The following is a 21,872-nucleotide window of genomic DNA, read 5'->3' on the forward strand; positions in this document are numbered from 1 at the left end:
ATTATTATTATTACTGTCACTTCTAGGAAATATGTGTTTTGTCTGTGATGTGCCAAATAACTGTTTGATTAAAAAGCAACGTGCTGTTAGTCTATAATTGTGCCTGCTTGCAGGAAATGTCACGCTGCGATGAGTATATTTTTTTGTTGTTGTTGTTGCTGGTGGTGATGTTTGTTTTTTTTTTTAACATCTTCTCTCAATTTATTCTCTAATGAGACTGAAAAACAAAATGTGTCATCTGCCTTTTGTTCCGCACACACAGACTATCCTGGAAGATGAAGTGGATGATCCAGTTTACCAGGTAGGTCCGTAGGCACTCAGAGCGGGAGCAAAACACGGCTGACTTTGATGCTTTCTAGCTGTTTTCCCTTATTAAGCTTGGAATAAATATATAAACAAATAATCCTTAATTTATATCAGCCACTGACATGCTTGAATTAATGATTCATAAATATTGCACCATTCCAGTAATACACAGTAGACCATCTAGTGGACAGTTTTGTTCAACCATTCAACACCCATTTGCCAGTGCAGTGTTGTAAAACCATATTTTTTCAGTTGATCTGTGTCAATGTTCTGATTTCTTCCAAAAACATGCCCCCCTCCCCTTGACTGGTTGTTATTCCCGTCCCTTTTGCCCTGTGCATTTATTTGGCTCAACATTTTTTTTTCTCTGTGTTTGCTCACACTGAATACAGACAACACTAACTCTTACTCTGAATGCTATGTTCAGTGATACGTCCAACCACCTCCCAGTTCACCTCTGTTCTTTGCTCTTCAAGTATGTTTTCACGTATGATCATTCCATTTGCAGCTTTCAATTTATGTTGATGTTGGTTGACAAAACTCCAGCCTGCTCCCAGAAGGAACTGTTTGACATCTGGGGAAACATGCTTAATTGATTTCTTGCGAAGAGTTAGATAAGTGGACCAGTGCAACTCTCATGTCTGTATCACAGACAGTGTAAAAGCTAGACTTAGCAAACATGACTTCATTTATTGGTTCCTAAAGTCTTAGGATCAGTTTTACGAATGCGTTGTGCCAGCACAAATTGGGTTTAGGTGTAAAAACAAAAGGTACTGTTGGTATTTACAAAGACATCACAGTGACAAGATTGCGTGCAAGAGGTGGGAACTATACTTGTTGCACATGTAGTTCTCAAGATGCAAAATATAGGGACACAAATATTTAAATCAAGTGCACAAAATGATGTATTAATGTTTGTGACATGCAAATTATTGCTAAGTATGCTAATATTTAATGCCAAAAAAAGCACATCTTATTTTTGTGCTTGATATTGAAATCAACTGACTGGGTTTAGAGAGCAGCGCCACTTTTGTAAATCACCTGAACAACTAAGCACACCTATAAATGCTATTTGGGCATTGCGCTCATGAGCTACTTTAACCCATTTAGTTAATCTGGCCCTTGGTTTTGAAGCCTCGAGGTTGGTGTTCTCACCATCACGATATTGGTTTAAAAAAAACACTAACAACCATATGACAAGAGGGGCAGGTCTCATTGTGAACCCGCTCACTGGCTAAAAAAACTTGTAAGTCATTGGCCAATAAAAACAATACTGATAGTCCTCCATTCTGAAACATAGTATAACCAGTATGACCTGAAATGAGCGACTCAGCCCATAATGTCATCAGGAAAGACTTTGCCGGCGCATAACAGCTAATGACTTAACTTGTTGGCCATTTTGGTCACACTGTAGGGTTACTGTTTACAAGAGGAAAACCTGCTAGCTGGGGTTTGATGTTGCTTTTGTTGACGTTGCTTTTTCTCTCACGACCAATGGTTTCATGTCCTGTAGGTTCAACATCACTTTTGAGCATTGTGGGCTTGAAATCACATGAGAAGACAATATAGGCTCTGTAGTCTTTTTGCAACCACAGCCATCTGGTGGCCTTCTGATAGAATGTAGCTTTGAGCATTTCCACTGGCTTCTCAGATTCAGAGGATACATCCATGTGTTATCCTGCCTATGGTCTGAAAACTGTACCCAAACATGGAACTACAAGCCAGTTAGCTTAGCATAAAGAACTAATAGCTAGCCTAACAACCTGGCTGGGTCTAAAGAAAATAAATTAAGCTTACTAGCACCTCTTAAGCTCCCTTTTAAAAAGTAAATTTTGTGTTTTTAGTCCTTGGAAAAATCAAAGGGTAAAAATGACATTTTTGCTAATTTTTCCTCTTCGCTAACTGTGCTAACTTTCTTAAGGTGCCGTTAACCAAAAAAACATCCTAGATTTTTTTTTATAATTCAGTAATTAATATAATACATACTATATAACTTATATCATGAATTAATGTGCTTGTTGCCTGGCTAGCTCTTTTCTGGTCTATATGATAAGCTAATTAGCTGGTTTCAGCTAAGTATTTACGATTGCCAGTGTGATAAAGTAGCAGTTCTCTCATCTTACTCTACACGCAAGATGACTAAGCACATGTCCCAAGATGTGAAACACTTCTTAAACGTTAAAGGAATTAATGACAGATTTTAAGACTTCATTAAAGGATTTAAAGAAAATATTCAGACCAATAGGTCTGTTTTCTCTGGAAGAGGTGGAGCATTCCTGAGGTTGAAGGAAGACCTCGAGCTAAAACCTCTACACTGCCTTGAACTATTGCCTGACCTGTTATACTTGTGCTCTTTCCTCTTCACACCTCACTTTTTTTCTTCCTCCTTTCATCCTCTCCATTCCTTTTTTCCATGCCCTATTTTTATACACTATCTCATTTCATTTCCCACTTGACGCCATCCTCACTCCTGTGTGCTTTCATGTATTCTTGTCATGTTTCACTACCTCTGTCTTTCTGTTTTATATACCAATCTGTCTCTCTCTGCTCTCTCTCTTCCATCTCATTATTCTCTGCACCTATACGCCTTGCCCACTACTTCTGTTCTTTAGTACATAGTGTTTGAGGCTGGACACGAACCCCTCCGTGGCCCCCAGTCAGAGGAGAGCGTTTATCAGGTACAAAGACAAACATTGCCCCCCATTCTTCTTCCCTCTTCATACCCTGTGATAGATAATACAAACAGTACTAATATTATAACTTCGTAGCACATCTTAAAGAATTTTAAAAAATGCCAAACTTTCATAAGTACATCAAGCTAATGTTCCTGACGAGGAAATTCTGTAGTAAAATTTCATGCAAACAAAAAAAAACTTTCATGCTGAATATAATTACACGATGAGCACCAGCAGATCATATTAAAGATGGCTACCTTGCAAACAATGATATCTACTAAATGGTAAAGGGTAACGCTGAAAAGTATCATAAAGATGATGAATAATGTTGAAAATCTCAAGGGCTGTAACTTTAAAGATGCTGGCATTGAAAAGGCATCAGCTTTAAAAAAATGATGTCCGAGTCAAGGTCAGTTGTTTAGTCTGAATAGTTCACCCACAGCCTGTATAACATTCTGCTTTTATATATCCAATACGATGACCTTTTGGTTTTAGACCATTTGAAGCTCCAACTAGGACTCCAGGGAGCTGGCGTATGGTTTAATCCAATTCCCCAGCCTCCCTTCTCTTTCGCCCTCTCTTCTCTTCCTCCTCCTCTTTTTGCTTCTCTGTATCTTGCCTTCTTCTGAAGATGAAAGATGCAGAGAGAGTGAGAGATTAATCACTTGCCATGCCATTTGATCTCAGAGTGAAACAAGATCAATAGACTCGGGGAAAAAACGTAACCAAAAGTTAACCAGTCGAAGGAGCGTGGAGGAGTGGGGGGGTGTGACAGATGAGTTTAAGAGCAACAGATAGTTTGGATAATTGTGAACGAAATAAACAGAACAGGCCAGAGCTCAGGAGGTTTTTTTCTTTATATATAGCCAGATAAAGTAGTTGAGATGTGCTGTTGCTGATTAACAAATACTCACGAGCCCAGCACACACCGTTCTCAGGCACTGTTTGCAATCGATATTGATTTAAGTAGAATTGATTCGGTGCCGCAACTTTAAAATCTGCATAATCCTATTGCGCTAAACGATGAAAACGCATCTAAATAAATGGCCCAGATAGAAATTGATTCAGACATGTTTCAGCTCTTGTAAGTTCTTGTTCTTAAATACTCAGCCAAGAAAAAAAAAGGTGTTGAATGTGACTTACGTTTGACTCGACCTCCAATCCAATGCAGGTCCCAACCAGTCAGCAGAAGGAAGGGATCTATGATGTCCCAAAACGCCATTTCATGACTGTAGGTGTTTTGTTTTTTTCGAATTATTATTTACTTTTCCTATTTTTCTACTTGCAAACCTCTCTTTAAGATGCTCTTGAAGGAAGTGCCTTAAGCCACCATCCATTTCTAGTAATTTAATCTGCTGCTATCTAATGGTTTCAGTTATGAATTACAGCCGACAGGCTTCTAAAAACAAACTTCTCGAGACAAGGACGCAGTCACACAGGGGTGTATGTGTGTGTCTGCGTCTGGTATTTTCTGTGACAACAAAGCTACTGATCATGATAAGCATGCTTAAAGAATCGAAACAAATTGATTTGTCAACCAAAAGCATGCATGTCAGCAATTTCACACAACGTTAGAGGACGGGTCTCTTAGCCAAAATCTGAATCTCTGCACAATCTGATTCATGTCAAGACAAAGAGTCTGTTTGCTGGTCCCAACTGACGGTGCAGGGGGCTGATTAGATAAACAAAGGAGTGGCTGCTTCATCTTCCTCAGAGGTCGAGGACGAGAGGTTTGTAGGTGGGGGCGGGTGTCGGGTTGAGCTGCATGAGGTGTAGTCGCAGTTACATACAATCCAAGGCCGCCAAACACTCATAAAAGCTTTACTTTAACAAATAGCATCTGACCAGAGAACAGCATAAAAAGAAATGCACTTTTGACCCCCATCCCCCTGCCATGTCATCTAACTGAAAATATATTTCATCTCATCTTGCTAGGCTTTATGAGTTCTTCACCGCCATGCAGTGACTACGCTGTTACATCTCTCAAGTCGCTTGTAAAGGATAAAAAACATTTATTCAAACCAATTTTGTCAAGCATTAACCCAGTAAGAACCTCCATGTAACCTCTGAAAACAGCTGCGGCAAAGTGCTCTTCTTCTCCTCCTTCTCCTCGCTGTTTCTGTGCTTGTTGCTCAGCCTATCAGGCAGATAAACTGTCCCAGCCCCTGTTGCTATCTCACCTGAACAGCCCATGCCAGTATATTAAGTAGCAGCGCTTCCATATCTCTAAGTGTTACTGCTTGTCTGTTCATTCAGTTGGAGCTTTCTGAGAGCCTCGAGCTCCCCTGATGTGTGTCGGTGCCGGCGGGCAGAGATCTCTGTGTACAGTGTTTACCTCGCTCCAAATTCGGACTCATTCTGTCCCCCTCGATGGTTTCGAAATGCAGTTACAATCGGTTATGTCCCAGCTTATCGGAGGAGGACATAAACGCCCTGTCCGCAGCAACGTGGATTGCTGTGATTCCTCCCCCTTTTCCTTTCTTTGGTTTGACCACGTTGTGTTTGTGTGTTTGTCTGTTTCTTTTACAGCATGTAAATCCTGTGTGTTTTTGTGCATTTTATGGTGAATCATTGTCTGCTTGTGCATGGCCCCCCCTCCCCTCAGAGACATTTCACGCAACCTAGCCATCTCATAGTCTCTCCCATAGCTAGGTCTCCTCTCCTTTAAGTAGTGTGAGTGGAGGACAGAGGGGACTAGAGCAGGGGTCGCATCTGCCTATAGGGTGAGGTGGCCTCATTGCCTCGGTCGGGTGGTTCCAGGAGCTTCTTCCTTCCTTCATTTGATGATATAAACACAGTCCCCCCCGTGTATGTGCTCACAGAGGGAAATCAGCATGATAAAGCAGCCCGAGCTCTCATGGGAGGGGTGGGAGTGGAGGGGCTCTTGATTGGCGCACATAAGAATATCTAATCAGAGTCTGCTTTACAGGGCTGAATAGCCTTTTACCCACTCAATTATAGCGAGCTACGAAAGATTCATTTTAGATCCATTTTCTGATAATGAATCGAGGGGACAGTTGTTTCTTGCCATCCGCGGCACAAACTGCCTTTGTGAGTAACATTCACTTCCCCGCACCTACCCACCCATGCAACCACCGTACCCTATCCGGAGATGAATTTAAGGCTTCATGGTTGTGCAAGTCTCATTTGCGTGATGTATCACTGGCCTTTGTCTTTCTCTCTCCCTCATTCCTCGGTTCGACTGACAGAATATCAACCACTTTGATCTTTTCGGCGACATGTCAACTCCTCCTTCGGTGAGTACTATAACACAAACCCTCTTTTTTTTAGCTCCAACATGTAATGTCATTTAATTTCATTAGGTTATTTACTGAGATCTAAATGATCTGAATATGTGGCAGACACTGCAGCCAAAGATATTGTGACTTTTAGGTGACTTTGATAGCACGGTGACATCTGTGCATGTGCGTGTGTGTGTATGCATTTCCTCCCAGATGCCCCCATCACCTGCCAACACACTGGACCCTAGCAGGAGCAGCCGCCAGCAGCAACACACTCCTGCTGAGCTGTACGCCCCCTTCAGCCCCACCTCTGTGCCATCAGGTATCCATACCCAGGCTGAAACGCTTCATCGTTTTCCACAATGCGAGAAAAAATAAAGAACGCCGGTGGCGACGTGGCTCTTTGATGTTCGGTTCATGAAAAATCTTGCCAAGATTTAGCAGTGAGCGAATTTAAGGACCGCACACAGAGATGCAGTTTAATTAGGCTGTAAACCTGTGGCGAGATACAGCAAAGTGGTGTTACTTGAAGGACCACTACAGTGATTTTGCATACTTTACTGAAACAACTGGCATTGTAAAAAACTGAAGAAAAAAAGATATATCGTTTAAAACAGCAGCTCGCTGAAGAGCAACATCCTTTTAGATGCAAGAAACAACAACCTTCACAATCGTTCTTTTCACAGTGTGTCTGTCTAAGATAACAGCGCTTATAATATGAAGTCAGCAGGCCTCATGCAGGAACATTGTTGTAGTTCTTATTTATACTACATGTGCAGCACTGGTTTCCAACTGGATTGTACATTGATTGTACCTCTGTATGTTCCCTAATATACATTTATAGCCAGCCATCTGTCTTTGACTTGGTTTCATTCACAGTAAGATTTAAAGAGTAAGAAGGAAAAATTAAATTTAAGTCACTCTGATGACTTGGAGCACTACAGCAGCAAACCATTTTCAAATTTGTGACTGTACTATCACAAATAATAGCATAAATGTGACAAAAATATGATTTGGAAAGATTATAGTGCCAAAAGGAGGTCGACAAGAAAAGTCCCTGTGAATCTAAGACTGTAAAAAGAATGATTGCATCTCTTTTACTCTTATATTCAGAATTAAATAGCTCATTTTTAAAGATTGGAAGTATTTATAGATGAGTATCTGTCATTTTAATAATGTGCACTGAATTGGTAACCACGGAGACCTTTAATCGTTTCCTTTTCTTTTCTCTGTCACTCTTGTTCCTGTTTCAGGTTATATGACCATGGGCCCTGTGCAGGCAGCACAGTGGGCTCAGCAGCCATTTTCCGCCCAGGCTCAGACTCTGGCCTTCCCTGTGCAGGCACCTCTGCAGGTGGCTCAGGTTCTCCCCAGTGGTCAGCCGGTCATCTGGAGCCAGGCCAACATTTTCCCTGCTACACAGCAGCAGTGGGCAGCTATGGCAGCCTACATGCCGGCCCAGACAGTGGGCGTGGGGGGCCACGCCATCCCGGCCGCAATGCTCCAGGGCTTAGTACCCATAACCACAATGTGCCCCCAGGCCTGCGACCTATCAGCCCCGTCCTCAGCCATCACCAGCCCCCAGCATACGGCCGACCCCACCCTGCTCCAGAAGCAGCTCAGCCTGGGTAAAGAAGGCCTCGACTCAGATGCAGGTGAGGGTCCTTCTACATCGGGAGCAGCTGTATCAGTAGAACCTGGTGCTGTATCAGCAGGGGTGAGCAGGTGCGGCACTCCAGGCCTCATGAGTGTACCGGACACACTGGCCTGCAGTCAGCTCCTGCCACCTCCAGCTGCTGCGACCCAGGAAGAAGAAGGGAGCTGTAGCGACCTTGATCTCTCTAGGATGACTCTGAGCCCAGGTACATCGACTTCACCGTCTACTGAGTCTCGTAAGTGTTTTATATTATTTACCTTCTACATAATTACTCAAACCAGCACCTGTGCCACTTTATATGACTAGCTCAATGCATTTTTTCATCTTCTCGATCCCCTTTTGAAAAAGGTCAACACTTTGGACAACAGTGGGCTTACAAATGTTTGATTTAGTTCTGTGCAGATATTCCTCCATAGAGAATGACTGAACAGAAGTATTTTCTAAATCCACCAGGCGTGTGAAATGTTTTTAGTTACTTATATTATTGTAACAATTATATGTACTACCTTAAAATAAGTTACATGCATATAGTTTTAATACATGTAATTAAAAAAAAACTGGCTGCAACGACTTGGCTAACATTAGCTAAGAGCTTGTCAATCGCAAGTCATTAATCAATGAAAATACCACATATAATTGTACATTTTGTAACATAATATGACCAAAATTTACAAAACACTTGTACATGTTTTATATTCACTGTGGTACAAATCAACACCCAGGCTAATTAGCAATTAGCTACTTAATTAGCTACTTAATTAGCAATTAGCAACTGGGCTAATGAGCAAATGTTAGCACACTAACATTGCTGTACACCTGCTAAAAATCAAAAAGCTAATATATTAGCATGCAGACATTAGCATTCACCTCAGTTTTATATAGCCTACATAATGTCACAAAACTACTAGCATGTCTGTACATCTTGCCTTGTGTCTTTACAGCTTTAACCGAAAAACTCTGTTAACCTTAAGAAAATGAAGAGGGTTGTCCTTTGTTTTATAGAATGTCAAGTACATTAGATAAAAAGGATAGGTGATGACAAGCAATAAAGGTCATAGTTTTACACTTACTGCTTCCCTATAAGCACATCCATGCTACCAGCCACGATGCCAGAATACTCACAGAGCAGATTAGCACAAAATCCATCTATAAGTCCTTTTACTGTGTTCTGTGAATATTTTTCTTTCATCTTTATGATTATGTTCTTCTCCTTAGCATCCACTCCAGCCCCACAGCAGAGCTCATCTTCAGACTGCCCCCCTTCCCAAGGCAGTGACCCACCCACAGATCACTCCCCTGTTGACCCTGAGGGCAACTCCAGCAACGCTAAGGAGGAACAATTGGTGAGGACGGCCCCTCTGGGGGTCATGTCAGTCATTTAGATTCATAGATTTTTCATAGAACAGCTGACTAGCATGATGCTACAATCCATTACTGCCACATGGGTGACCTATTCTCAATTATGTAACATGTAATTACGCAGATTAGAATGTCGTGATTATTATGGCCAAATTCGAGTTTAACCTTTTTTCTAGAAAAATGTCAAGTCAATTAAACACGAAAGGTCAAAAATGATTTAAGTGCTTTGATTAGATCATGTATAATAAGGCAAAATTTCAAGGTAATTAAACTCGATGTCACTTTCCTAAATGTTTTCCTGTTTTTCGGGGGAAATGCAGGAGGTTTAACAAGCTGAGGATCGCCTGATCTTGACAAACACGTCACGTCTAAAGGAGAAATTTTATTGTGTTTTCTCTCTCAGGGCTCTGCCGTTGTGCCCAGCGAAGCTGCTGATCCTCCACAGGATCAGACATGTCCACAGGAAGACAGCTAGAGAACATCAGACAGTGAGTTGGTATTTCATGGTTTCCTTCTTTCTCTGATTTTCTCAGTTAAATATCAGCTGTCTTCACGTTGTTGCATTTGGGTCCTCTCTCCCCAGCTCCTCTCATCCTGCTCTTCCCTCTCTCTGTCTCTTTTTATTATCCTTGTATTTTCACCTGTCAGTATATCTCCTTTTTCCGTGTGAATGAGTGGCCAGTTGAGAAAGGGCCTTGGTTTAAATTCTGTTTCTGTCCTCCAGCTCTCTGCGTCGTCCCAGAAATAAGAAAGGCACAATGTTGCCACCTTGTGACGAAAGTTGTAACAGCACTAGTGCTGCTAAGTGATTTTGAAATTATTGCTGTTTGTCTTTTAGGGTGATGGAAGCTCTAAAGGCCGAAACATGAGCTCACGAGAAAAAGAAGAAAAGAGAGATGAGCGACTGTGAGCAGCAGCATCTCACAGCCTGAAACACAGACTGCTGTTTTTTTTTTCAACCTTTAAAGGATATTTTGGCAGTTATGTAATAGCTGGCTATCCTAGGATCTGCTTTCCTCCAGAGGCCGCTTACTGTACTGTACTGTACTCCAGACTTTGGCTTCATCGTCCAATCAATTAACCTTTCAACCAGGAAGTGACCTTTTATCTTTGACCGAAACTGACAACAGGAGGTGATTGCGTCCTCCTGTTCTGGATTAATGAGTTTATATCTGCAATGATGTAAAAGACAAAAGAAAAAAAACAACATGGTTACACTGATGATGCAAATTATTTTTTGGAAAAGAGAGAGGAGCAGCGTCCTACTGGATGCGGTTGACCTTCAAGTTCGTCAGCTGCCACCAGCAAACACTGTGCACAGCAGGAAGATTTGCCAAATGTTCTCATAGCGTCGCTCCACCGACTCAGCCATTTGCATGAACAGACCTAACGTGGGTTCAGCGGACTCGGCTGTGAGCAGAGCTGATCTCCGCAGCTTCCTTCTAGGCCTGCAACAGTTTTTTTAAAAAAAGAAAGGTTATTTCATTTTTGTTTTTATTTTATAAGCTGTGAATTCTCGGTTGATGACGCTGAGTCACTGCAGATATCCACATGACTCTGAGGCATCAGCATGGAAATCAAGATTTGCCAAACATCTATTTTGTAAATAAGAATCTTCCCACTCCCCCACACCCGAGCCTCTGTGCCATAAGATAGCTCTCTGCCTCTTGGATGCCAACTACCTGTGTTTCTCTCAAACAATGCCCTACCAGCACCTCCTTCTTCTTTTTTTTCTTTTTTTTTTTTTGGACATCTGGAAATTTGTTTCGCCTTTTACTTTTCTTTTTTTAAATTTCAAAAACTGTCTTCTGTTCAGTTAGTGAGAAATGAACTGTGAATCTGTGTTACATTGTCATTAAAAATAAAATTAAAAAAAAACTTACTAGACCCAGTTTTTGCTCATTTTGAACTTGAAAAATGACACGAGCGACGGGGCCGAAACGACAACCGCTTTTTCTTTTTTGTTGTAGTGATAGGACGCTTTGCTTTTTAGATATTTGACATTTCCAACTGAGGTCACGTTGTTTACACTTTGCCTGTCATCTAACCGTATCTCTGGTTTAATAGGCGAGCAGAATCAACTCATCCTGCACTGACGCGGCTCGATCGCGCCAAGCTCGGAGACGGTCGATAGCGTTTCGATGCCTTATCGCGTTTCTTTTTATCGTCTTTTATCGTTTTCTTTTTCATTTGTCGGTGTATACAGTAAGCAGGTCATTGTTGTGACAAAGCACTTAGGCATACTGTAGGTCTGCTCCACTGAAGTAAGACGGTTGAAAAGACAGGCGACTTTATATAATATGAACAATAGAGATATCACTATTAACTGCTAGACTTACAAAAACAAATGGTAACTGTACCCCTGCTTGTGTAAGAAAAATGAGAAATAGTCCCAAAATATTTTGTAAATTTTATTTATGGAATTAAGAATTGTCATGAAAAAGGAAAAAAAAAAGGACTTTTGTACGTCTATGACTTCCCCCATACACTGTACCCATGCCACTGTTCAGTCACAAATAAAATACCATGTGATTCCCACCTTTGCCTTTGCTGTTTTTTGTTTTTTTTTAGTGTGTGTATGTGTATGAAAAATTACATCTCCAGATTTTTACAGATTCATCCATATTTAAGGAAGTATTTTAGAGGGGAAAACCTTTTGCTGAAACTGCAAAAACTCATTATCTGGTTTTCGAAAAGTGGTGACTGTTTTAGTGACAAATCAAAAAGTTACTATTGTGCAGTTTGGTGTATCCGAGTTTTTTCTCCTTGTTTTCCTTCGTTAAAAAAAAGGCTTCCTGACAGCCACCCTCCCACTGAGGCCATTTCTGATTAAAATTCAGCGAACAGTAAATAAATCAGCTGAAGATTCAGATGCGTCTGTCAGGACATGTGTCGGGTCTTTCCGGGATTTTTCCCCCAGGGTGACTTTCAGATACTGTTTGTCACTTTCTTCTGTCTTCTATTTGTCCAGTTTCCTCAAATTTTTTGAATGACACACTGCACACCATGCTAAGCTAAGATGTGCCATTTTTTGCTGCTCCTTAATGGTGCAAAAGTATGTCTGTAAAACTGTACTTTGGCATTTTTCATAGATGCAACTAAAGAAATGGGAACAAAATATCATTTAAATTGGTTATTGGTTATGTGTAGACACAACACTGGTTTTATTCCTTGTTAGGTGCCTTCTAAGGCTTGAAATATCCATAGGTCAGTCTTAAGTGGTTTGACAACAACAACAACGACAACAAAGCCACTAGTGTGAAAATGATCAGGTACATAGACAGGACTGGAAATACGTGGAAAAGTAACCAATGTAAGAAAATGTCTAAAGACACAATTTAATTTGCTAGGTTTTGTTATTCTAGCCCAGTTTGAATGAGTAATAGGTCAGTGTTAGTGGCTCAACAAACAAACAGAAAACATTCCTGGAAAAATGGCCACTGGACTGAAAATGAGGAGAAAGAAGAACTTTGAAAGACCTTTGGAAAGCCTGGAGAACTATCGCTCAAGACCACTTTAAAACATTACAACAAAGTCTGGCTCCTTCAAAACAAAATAGAAAGAAATTAGGGGTGGCTCAAGACTTTTGCACAGGAGTGTATATACTTTAGTACTGTACTTAAATGTCTGCATATGACTTAGCTTCTACCACTACTATCTTTACAAAGCAGAAGCCTAAATTTTGAATGTATAACATGACAAAGCAGCCGTTGCAGACTCAGTGTGAGTCATGGCAGTTTCATTACTTTCATTGCTTTTCACTAAGTACAGCTGACTCCTGTGGTTGTGTCATTCTGTGAAATCCCGCAAACCAGTCAAGATAAATAAAGCTTAAAGGTCACATGTAGGGAAACATGATTCAAATGACTTTGCTGGAATTTTCTTCATTACAAACTCTTGATATTTCACCACTGGCATATTTTAATGGAAATACTTTATAGGCATCCAGATTCATTGATTCCTACAGATTATACAGACTAAGGTTTATGAAAACTAAAAATACATCCATATAATTTGGGCTGACCAAACCTGCAAGCTCTGCAAATTCTATAATGTTTAAGTAAACTTGAGGTATGTGTCCCAGCCACACAGACAACACCATAACACTGGCTTTGTGGCCCTGAATGCCTGCAGTATTCTGACTCCAGCTCCACGTCTGACTTTAATGGCAGCAGTTCATATGCAGTCCATTATTGATCAGGCTGTGTTTACATAGAGAGCAGAGTGTCTTCTCCTCATTCACAGTCAGTCACAACACACAAACATGCTTTCTGTGGTGATACAGAGCAGTGCAATCAGTTTGCACAGTTGTCTACTCCACGTTACTTTGAGTTTGGTGCTGCTAAGGTAGGAGATTTATTTTTTTTAACTGCAATGAATTGATAAGCTTATTTTTCATTTGCTGAGTAGGTTCCACAGGAATTAATTAATAATTGTTGTAACTATTTATCTGTCAAAGACCAGCTGACAAATTAGGAAGTTTAGAAGCACCTCATTTGACACTTAAATTTGTATTCCTTTCACAAGCTATTATATTTTGATCAGATGCTTTTGAAAAAAACACATGACCTTTGCTCCCAGTGCCGCATTGCTCTGTTTGTTTTGATGTGGGTTTTTAATCTGCATGTAGCAGTAACGTTGCAGTGGCCACAGGAAGCAATGAAGACCCTAGCAGTCGTCAAGCCCGGTCAGTGGGTGACCCAGTGGTAATTCACCCAGTGGATTGCATTTTGTCAGAGTGGAGCACATGGTCACGTTGTGACATCTGTCAAAAGAAGAAAGTAAGTATAATGGCTATGAGATGTTAGTTAAATCAACAAGAACATACGGTGAAATCTGCAGAAATATGACTGGATCTCATCAGACAATCTGATTCATCCAGCTGTGCATAAGCAAAGCGTGTGCTGCCTCACAGAGCAGCTGACCAGTGGACAAATACAAGCAGAACTTAAGTCTGAATGCAATGCTTTAATAAAAAATTAGAAAAAAAATACAGTCATTGTTAGTCCAAGAATGTGGAACAGCCTCTGATTCAGCCTCATGTGAATTTACCCCCAACAATGGTTGGTCATTGGTTATACTGTAGACTGCTTTAGAGATAGGGCAAACAAAAAGAGGTATTAAAGACTATTTAAAAGAATTTGTTTGAAAGTAGATGAGCAGAGCTACTATTCTCAAGTCTGAACCATGGAGCTTCAGGCAGCAGTCGGCTAATAGTAGATCATCTACAGTGGAAACGGCTTACCTGGTTTAGTCCAAATGTAGAATTTGCCTAGAAGACCTATATATTTTAAAAATAAATCTGCTAAATTATGCTAAATATAAAAATGCTAAATTAGCCTGCGTGCTAACTTAGTATTGTTTCAATGGGAATTTTTGGCAAAAGGCAAATAAAATATGTTTCCTAAAATATCAAAAGTTGAAACAAAATCTTTCATCTCAAACTCAGAAATCAAGCAATACTATTTTTAGTTGAACTAACCCACAGAATTACAAGCCAGATAAACTTCTTAAATCAAATGTTACATTTCCACGGTCAGATTAGCTTAATTTAGCGTAGTTTAGACTGGATGAATCATTCCTATGGGGCTAGGATTGAGAGCTAAATCTGGAGCATTCTACATTTTGACACTTGTGACCTGTTTTTGTGAAAGCCGAGAGCTCAGTGTCTGGTGAAGGACTCAGCTGATATACTTCAGTGCTCTATTTTATCCACTTTACAAGTAAAGGGATTAATAACCTTGACATGACAAAGTGGAAAGAGCCCGCTAATGTGATTTCAGCTGATAGCTCCCCGGGAGCAGTTTTCAGGCCACCGTTATTGGATACTGGCAAAATCTCTTGTGTTTCTGTGACCCGCAACATCACAGTATCGCTATGCCAAAGTGGAGCAGCCTTCTGAGTTTGGAGGGGAACAGTGCAATTCCCATGCCAGGGAGGAGGAGGCCTGTAATGTTCCAGCCCGCTACACTTGTGACAGTGTTCCTCTCTGTGAGGGCTTCCTCTGCACCCAAACAGGTAACTCCAACACTAGTCGGAATAGAAACCGCACAGCAGTAGTTTTTCAATGTTTAAGAATTCACATTGCACGGACGTTACTGTTATGTGTTTGATATAATCAAGTCTTCTTTCCAGTCTGAAAATTTCAAATTATCTAGCAATTTTACTTTTACTGGGTTCAGCCGCTATATAATCGTAAATGATCTAATTTTAAACAAAGTTTTTGACTGTCCAACCTAGATACAATTTAAATTTTACTGATTGAGCTATTTTCTGAGTGACTAGAAAAACAAGATTGCAGCACAAATGAGCATCCTCCAAAGGGTGACAGGGGGTCAGCAGGGTCTTGAAACAGAGCGGCTAGTCCTCCAGGATGCAAGGAGCCAGTTGAGGTGGTTGAGACATCTGACCAGGATGCCTCCTTAGTGCCTCCTAGGTGATGTGTTCTGAGAAGAGGCCCCAGGGAAGACCCAGAATTCACTGGAGAGATTACATTTTGGGAATTAGTTGTGACTTTCTGGAGTCAATATTCTTTATTTGGAGTCCAACTTGCTTTATTCCCTAAGCTTAGCAAACTGATGACCGCCACTTGACAGAGACATGTTAAGAATCAAATCAACTCTTTATCTAATTCTTATCTAACTCTTCACTTGAAAGTAAAAAAAAAACTTTTGAAACACATTTTTTTGATTTTATGTTACAGATAATTTTGCAAAATGATTCCAATTCTGCAAACATGCTTATTCTGCACACTGCCTGTCTGGAAAGAAGTCATGGTTTAACACCATATATTCCTCTGCTCTGTCAGGTCGCTGTATTCCCAGAACTCTGCAGTGTAATGGGGAGGATGACTGTGGGGACATGTCAGATGAAAATGGCTGCAGGAAGGTTCCCAAGCCCTGCAGGCAGGAGGCTGAGGAGTACTGGGGAATCGAAAACCTTGCCAAAGGGTGAGCTATGTTTCCACTAGTCTGTGTTGTCTTGTGTTATTATTTGTGTTTTATGTACTTTTTATCTATCCAATCTTCTAAATCCAATCCATGCACAGTTAGAATCATTGCTGTTCTTTCAGAATAAACATCTTGAACAGTAACCTGGAAGGACTGGTGCTTGATAACAGATACTATGCTGGCAGCTGCCTGCCCCACTACATCCAGGACGTCAGATTCAGGAAGCCCTACAACTTACAACAGTACACCTTTCAGGTGAAAAAGCAGACAAATACACTTCTGTCCAGTATTGTGGTAGTAATCATAAATGAATTCATTTACTAATGGTTTATTGAAGTTTTAAAACAAAATTGTTGCCATGTTGCTATGCCATTGTTATATCATTGCAGTATCATCTGTGTTCAAAGTACTCTTAATATGACTATTTGTTTTAAGTTTTTATTATTTTTTGAACATTTAAAGAAACAGTAGGGGTCCGAGGCACTTTCCAAAGTGTTAAAATAATATGAACACAGGTCACAAGCCCAGTGTTTAACACTGAAGCCTGCTTTTTCTAGCTCTGGCACCTCGCCTCTGTCCCCCAATAGGCACAGTCTTGGTGATCTAGGAAACTTAAATTTCACCCAGCCCTCCATATATTTTAAAACATTTTCCCATATTGGGGAGACCAGTGGATATTCCCACATAGCATGCACTAGCTTACCCTTTGCTTTTTATGCACTTCCAACACAAGTCATCTTTACTAATTTTAAAAAGTCTCATCTGTGTGTAATAGTACCTGTTGAGAATTTTATATTGGACAAATTTACCTCTAGCTTCCCTTATGTAAAACCCATTTTCAGAGATGATTGAATCCCATGTTCCCTTATCAAAGGATCAATCCAGATCTTTTTGTAAGTAAGGGTGTAAGTAAAAGGAAATTCTCTAGAAGATTTGTCTCCTGAGACAGCTTTATTTTATCTTTCAAACAATCCCTAATTTGCAAATATTGCCAGAAATGGCCGGGTCCTTCCAAATTAAATTTTACTGTCAGATCGTTAAAAGACATGAGCGTGTTCTCTTCATTTAAATCACTTTTTTGTGCCATTGTGGCCAGTAAATTGTTTGTTTACCTTTTTTAATTTTGGGGTTGTGCCACAGGGGTGCACATTTTTGAAAGTATGGGTACAGATTAAAGCTCTTGTGAACCTCTTGCCACACCATTTTTGAAAACTTTAAAATAGGGTTTTCTACTCTATACCCTTTGTTGTCTTGTTTTTGAGCTAACACCTCAATGGGGGTGAACAGAAAGGCCAGTTCACGCTTAATATGACTAATTAACCATTACCATTTAGTTTTCACACAAAACATTTATTTATTTATTTATTTTGTCCACAGACGAGAGGCTCCTATGATTTTAGCCTGCAGGCTTTTGAATCCTACTCTGACTACATGGACTACACCATGAAGGAGCGCACTAGCAAAACCGTTGTTTCCTTCGGTTTTGGCATTCCAGGAATTTTCGAGTTTGGCTTCAACTACAATGATAACAAATACAGCAAGTCAGTTAAGAAACTTCGCAGTGCCTCTGGGAAGGTGAGGTGTCATGTTTTGGGTTGTTTTTAATGCGTGCAGATCTCTTTACGTTACCTTGAACTTCTCACTCTGTTTTCAAATATCCACATATCCAAAATATATGTTGTATTAACTTTGACTTTAACTTTGGTAACTTTGACCTGCATTCTCTGATGCCCAGACAAACAGCTTTGTGAGGGCCAAGGCAGAGCTGGAGTTGGCCCAGTACATGCTGAAGCCGGATGATTTAATGCTACACCCCGAGTTTCTACGGCGCCTACGCGCCCTGCCACAGGCTTATGATTATGGGGAATACAGGCAGATTTACAGGGACTATGGCACCCACTATGTCACCGAGGCTGCCCTCGGAGGAGACTATGAGCACACCATTATTTTGGACAAAGAGAAGCTTGCAAAGACAGGTAGGAGTCCTCAACAAGCTTTAGTTAGGCGTTCTCAGTCAGTTGTTTCCATATTTAGATGACATGACAAGAAATCCTAGACCGTTACTGTTAGAAATAAGCTGTCAACACTTTAAGACTGTTTGAACTAGTCTTTGCTTTATTCAGTGAAAGAAACGGTCTCTGAGGGTTTTTTTTCTCTTTATCCCAGAATATTCTTTAGAAGACTACAAGAACTGCGTACAGGCAGGTTTAAAGGTTGGCGCAAACATATATGGTGTCTATGTATCAGGGGGGTTTCACGGGGGATCCTGTGATGGCCTGCTGAACGAGATGGGAGGTGGGGTCTCCTGTTTGATCATAGTTCTGTCAGTCTGTCTTACATTGAGCAGATAAGCTTAAGTAAGTAATTTGTCTCTTTCCAGAGGAGAAAGGGACTGACAGTGAGGTGGAAGACTTTGTTGCTATCGTAAGAGGTGGAAGTAGCGAATCCGTCTCTGCTTTGTTGTCCAAGAAGCTTCCCACCCCTGAACTAATGAGGCTATGGGGTGAAGGTGTGCGGTTCAACCCTGACTTCATTCGCCAAACGGTGAGTTCAGTTCATTTCAGTTCAATTAAATGTTATTTATATAGCACCAAATCACAGAAACAGACGCCTCAATGTGCTTTCTATTGTAAGGGGAAGATACTAAAATAACAAAGAAAACAACAACAATCAGATGAACTTCTATTAGCAAGAAAGAGCCAGGCTCAGGAAGAGCAGCCAGCCTGGGAACCCCCCAGCAGCCTAGGCCTATTGCAGTATTTCTGTCTATTGCTTCTATTTTGGCTGTGCTACATGCTGGAGTCCCACACATAATACTCTACAATGGGTGTTTTTGCCTATTTTTTTTTTTTTTTTACATGAATCCAGTAAATAGTTCATTTTGTTCATTTTTTAAAAATATTTCTCAGCTTCAGCTCAGAAATGTGATGGAATTATCCACACGGCATCTGACCTCACTAATTGATGCATGACAAGCACTGGCACAATCACACAGAGGCAAAGTACAAACCGAGCTGATCAATGGCAAGAGCAAACACAAAATGATGCCAAATAGCAAGTGTGCCAAAGACAAATAGGCTGCCTTGCTGCAGCACAGTCAGGTTTCAGCACTTGTGGAGCTTCCCAGTAAGCTCAGTACAAAAAAAGGAGAGAATTTTATTTGGACAGTAAAAAGATCCTGGATTTAAAACAGTATTTATGTCTTATTAGACACGGCCACTCTATGAGCTGGTGACCTCCAGAGACTTTTCCCATCATGCTATCCTGAAAAGAAACCTGAAGAGAGCCCTGTCAGAGTACCTGGCAGAGGCTAGTCCGTGCCGGTGTGCTCCCTGTCGCAACAATGGAGTGGCTGTTCTGAAAGGTAACCCAGAGGATTGTTGTTGTTGAGCAACAACTATTAACATGGAGTGATTCCTTTGTTCCATCTCCATCATTTATTCACAGAAAACTCAATGCACTACTTTGTATCAAAAGCTACTTATGATAGCTTTACTTTGATGTAATAAGGATGTGTCTTTCATCAAAGACTCAAGAAGTAATTGCAACATCTTATTACAATCCCATTTTTCTACTGTTTTGTTTAAGTTTCAGCTGGAACGCAATCTAAATGTGATATCTGGTGATGATTATAGTGATGGCAAATAGTGACATTGAAGGAAATATCTTTTTTCCTTCTTAACAGGTACAAGGTGTGACTGTGTGTGTCCTGTTGGCTATACTGGAAGAGCCTGTGAGATCACTAACAGGAAAAAAGGTTAGGACAACTTTAAAAAATAATAACAATAATAATAATCTGGTAACAGTGTTGTATTTGTTTTATTTATGTCCACTAATTGTGCTGAGACACTGACATGAGGTATGGTATCATCCGTTCTGACAGAAATAGCCATTGATGGCAACTGGAGCTGCTGGGGTGCGTGGTCATCCTGCAGCGGAGGGCAAAAGACAAGAAGTCGACAGTGCAACAACCCTCTACCCAGCAATGGAGGCATGGCATGCACAGGACTGCAGCAAGAGTCTACTGCCTGCTTTTAAAATCCCCTGTCAAAGATGCCATAAAGATTTATAAAAGAGATGTTCAGTGTCTGGTACATTTGTCTTGTATTTGACTGTCCAGTGTGACATGATGATTCTCCTTGACAATGCTTCATCTCCCTATGCAAGTATTAAAAAAAATGTTAACCCCAGCGGATTATGTCTTGATTCTAGGCCTCGTCTTTGTATTTTTTATCCCGACCTGTTTCAGATACTCAGCTTCTGTTAACAAGATTCGACCGTCAGATTTAAAGTAATTCACAAAACTGTCACATAAAGTGCTGGGGTGCGTGGTCATTCTGCAGTGGAGGGCAAAAGACAAGGAGAGAAGTGATAAATGGACTGGTTCTTATAAAGTGCTTTTAAAAAATAAACGTATATATATTTATTTATTTTTACCATACTTGAGCGCTCAAAGAGCTTTTTACAACATGTCTCATTCATCCATTCATGAAAGCACTTTTCTCTACGTCTAACACTCACAAACATTAACAGTCAAATGAAACCATTTGGAATAATTTGGGGTTCAGCATTTTGTCCAAGGATACTTTGTCATGCAGGCTGGAGCAGTCCAGGATCAAACTCCCAGCCTTCCATTTGGTAGATGATCTGCTTCTACCTCCTGAGCCAAAAAACACCCCACAGTGGAAAATAGGTGCATAGATTTATTGAAACACATGAAAGGATCATAATAAATACAGTATGTAGGGGTGGGGGAAAAATCGATACTGTGTAGTATTTTGTTTGCTAATAATGTATCGATACAGGGACAGCAGAAATCGATATTTTGTTACAAAAAACTTTTTTGTGGACTGGAACATGCTCTGACTTCAGAGCATCAGCTTCTTTTTCTGAGCAAGAATCCTGACATTCCTTCACTGTCCAAATGTGTTTAACTTTTTTTTGGCAGCAATAAACATGTTTTATTTTAATTAAGTTTAAAACTTTTTTATTTAATGTAAAAATATATTTTGCTTTAATTTACTTTCAAATTCTTCAGTTGCTGAATGGGTCGCTATAATTGTACTAGATGGTTGCATTCAGTTAAGTTGGACTAGACTGTAATACCAACCGTTCAGTTTGTCAACAATAAAACTGACTGAAATGAGAGAAAGACTGAGTGTGAGACTTTCATATTAGATAAAATGAATATTGATAAAGTTTACCTTTATGTACAGAATCTGAATATTGCAAAATATTTTTAAAAATTGCAATAATATCGTATCGTGCGTTAAGTATTGTGATAATATCGTATCGAGGGATGTATGGTGATTCCCACCTCTAACAGTATGTAAGGCAAAAACAGAGTTTGGACAGTGGTAACAACCATTTCTCATTGGTGAGGATCAAATGTCTTTCAGATACTTTTCATTTGCTGTAGATAGTCTTTCAGGCAAGTTACTTTTTCATTTTTCCTCCACTTGTCTAGTTTCCTCAAATTTTTTATTGACACACTGCACACTGTGGCAAGCTATGGCAATTTTTCAGCTAAAGACTCTTTGGGAATCAGCTTGTTGGTGCAAATACCATTTTATTCCTGTCAACTTGTGTTGTCTTTGATATTCTTCATCAAATTGAAAAAAAATTCAACAAAAGACAAGAGAACAAATGAAATGTTTTTGTGACAGGCTGCCAGTAACAGTAG

The 21,872-nt window shown here is 40.3% G+C and overlaps 2 protein-coding genes across 4 annotated transcripts in view; both read left to right on the forward strand.

Moving 5' to 3' along the window:
* LOC102794687 (disabled homolog 1-like) overlaps positions 1–11,772 on the forward strand; it is a 48,552-nt gene extending 36,780 nt beyond the window's left edge. The window contains exons 7-15 of one of the 2 annotated variants that reach the window (XM_087831421.1): positions 263–301; positions 2,919–2,984; positions 4,153–4,212; positions 6,191–6,238; positions 6,437–6,545; positions 7,477–8,115; positions 9,096–9,223; positions 9,643–9,727; positions 10,078–11,772. In XM_087831421.1, coding sequence (XP_087687547.1) covers positions 263–301; positions 2,919–2,984; positions 4,153–4,212; positions 6,191–6,238; positions 6,437–6,545; positions 7,477–8,115; positions 9,096–9,223; positions 9,643–9,714 — 1,161 coding nt within the window. In that variant the 3' untranslated portion in view covers positions 9,715–9,727; positions 10,078–11,772. The remainder of the gene's footprint in view (positions 1–262; positions 302–2,918; positions 2,985–4,152; positions 4,213–6,190; positions 6,239–6,436; positions 6,546–7,476; positions 8,116–9,095; positions 9,224–9,642; positions 9,728–10,077) is intronic. The other variant, XM_087831422.1, reaches the window with a different exon arrangement.
* A 1,701-nt stretch (positions 11,773–13,473) lies between these two features.
* Positions 13,474–20,379, forward strand: c8b (complement C8 beta chain). 2 transcript variants are annotated; one of them, XM_087831420.1, is made up of 12 exons: positions 13,474–13,586; positions 13,873–14,020; positions 15,110–15,257; positions 16,048–16,189; positions 16,312–16,444; positions 17,567–17,764; positions 17,925–18,165; positions 18,356–18,484; positions 18,570–18,733; positions 19,400–19,553; positions 19,875–19,946; positions 20,073–20,379. In XM_087831420.1, the coding sequence occupies exons 1-12, from the start codon at positions 13,504–13,506 to the stop codon at positions 20,225–20,227; spliced, it is 1,767 nt and encodes a 588-aa protein (XP_087687546.1). In that variant the 5' UTR covers positions 13,474–13,503; the 3' UTR covers positions 20,228–20,379. The 2 variants fall into 2 exon arrangements, with proteins under 2 accessions (XP_087687546.1, XP_087687545.1); XM_087831419.1 differs by having other exon boundaries at positions 13,475–13,586; positions 13,870–14,020.
* The last annotated feature ends 1,493 nt before the right edge of the window (positions 20,380–21,872 follow it).

This window comes from Neolamprologus brichardi, chromosome 18, assembly GCF_056152115.1.
Source record: "Neolamprologus brichardi isolate AB-2024 chromosome 18, ASM5615211v1, whole genome shotgun sequence".
Classification (NCBI taxonomy): Eukaryota; Metazoa; Chordata; class Actinopteri; order Cichliformes; family Cichlidae; genus Neolamprologus; species Neolamprologus brichardi.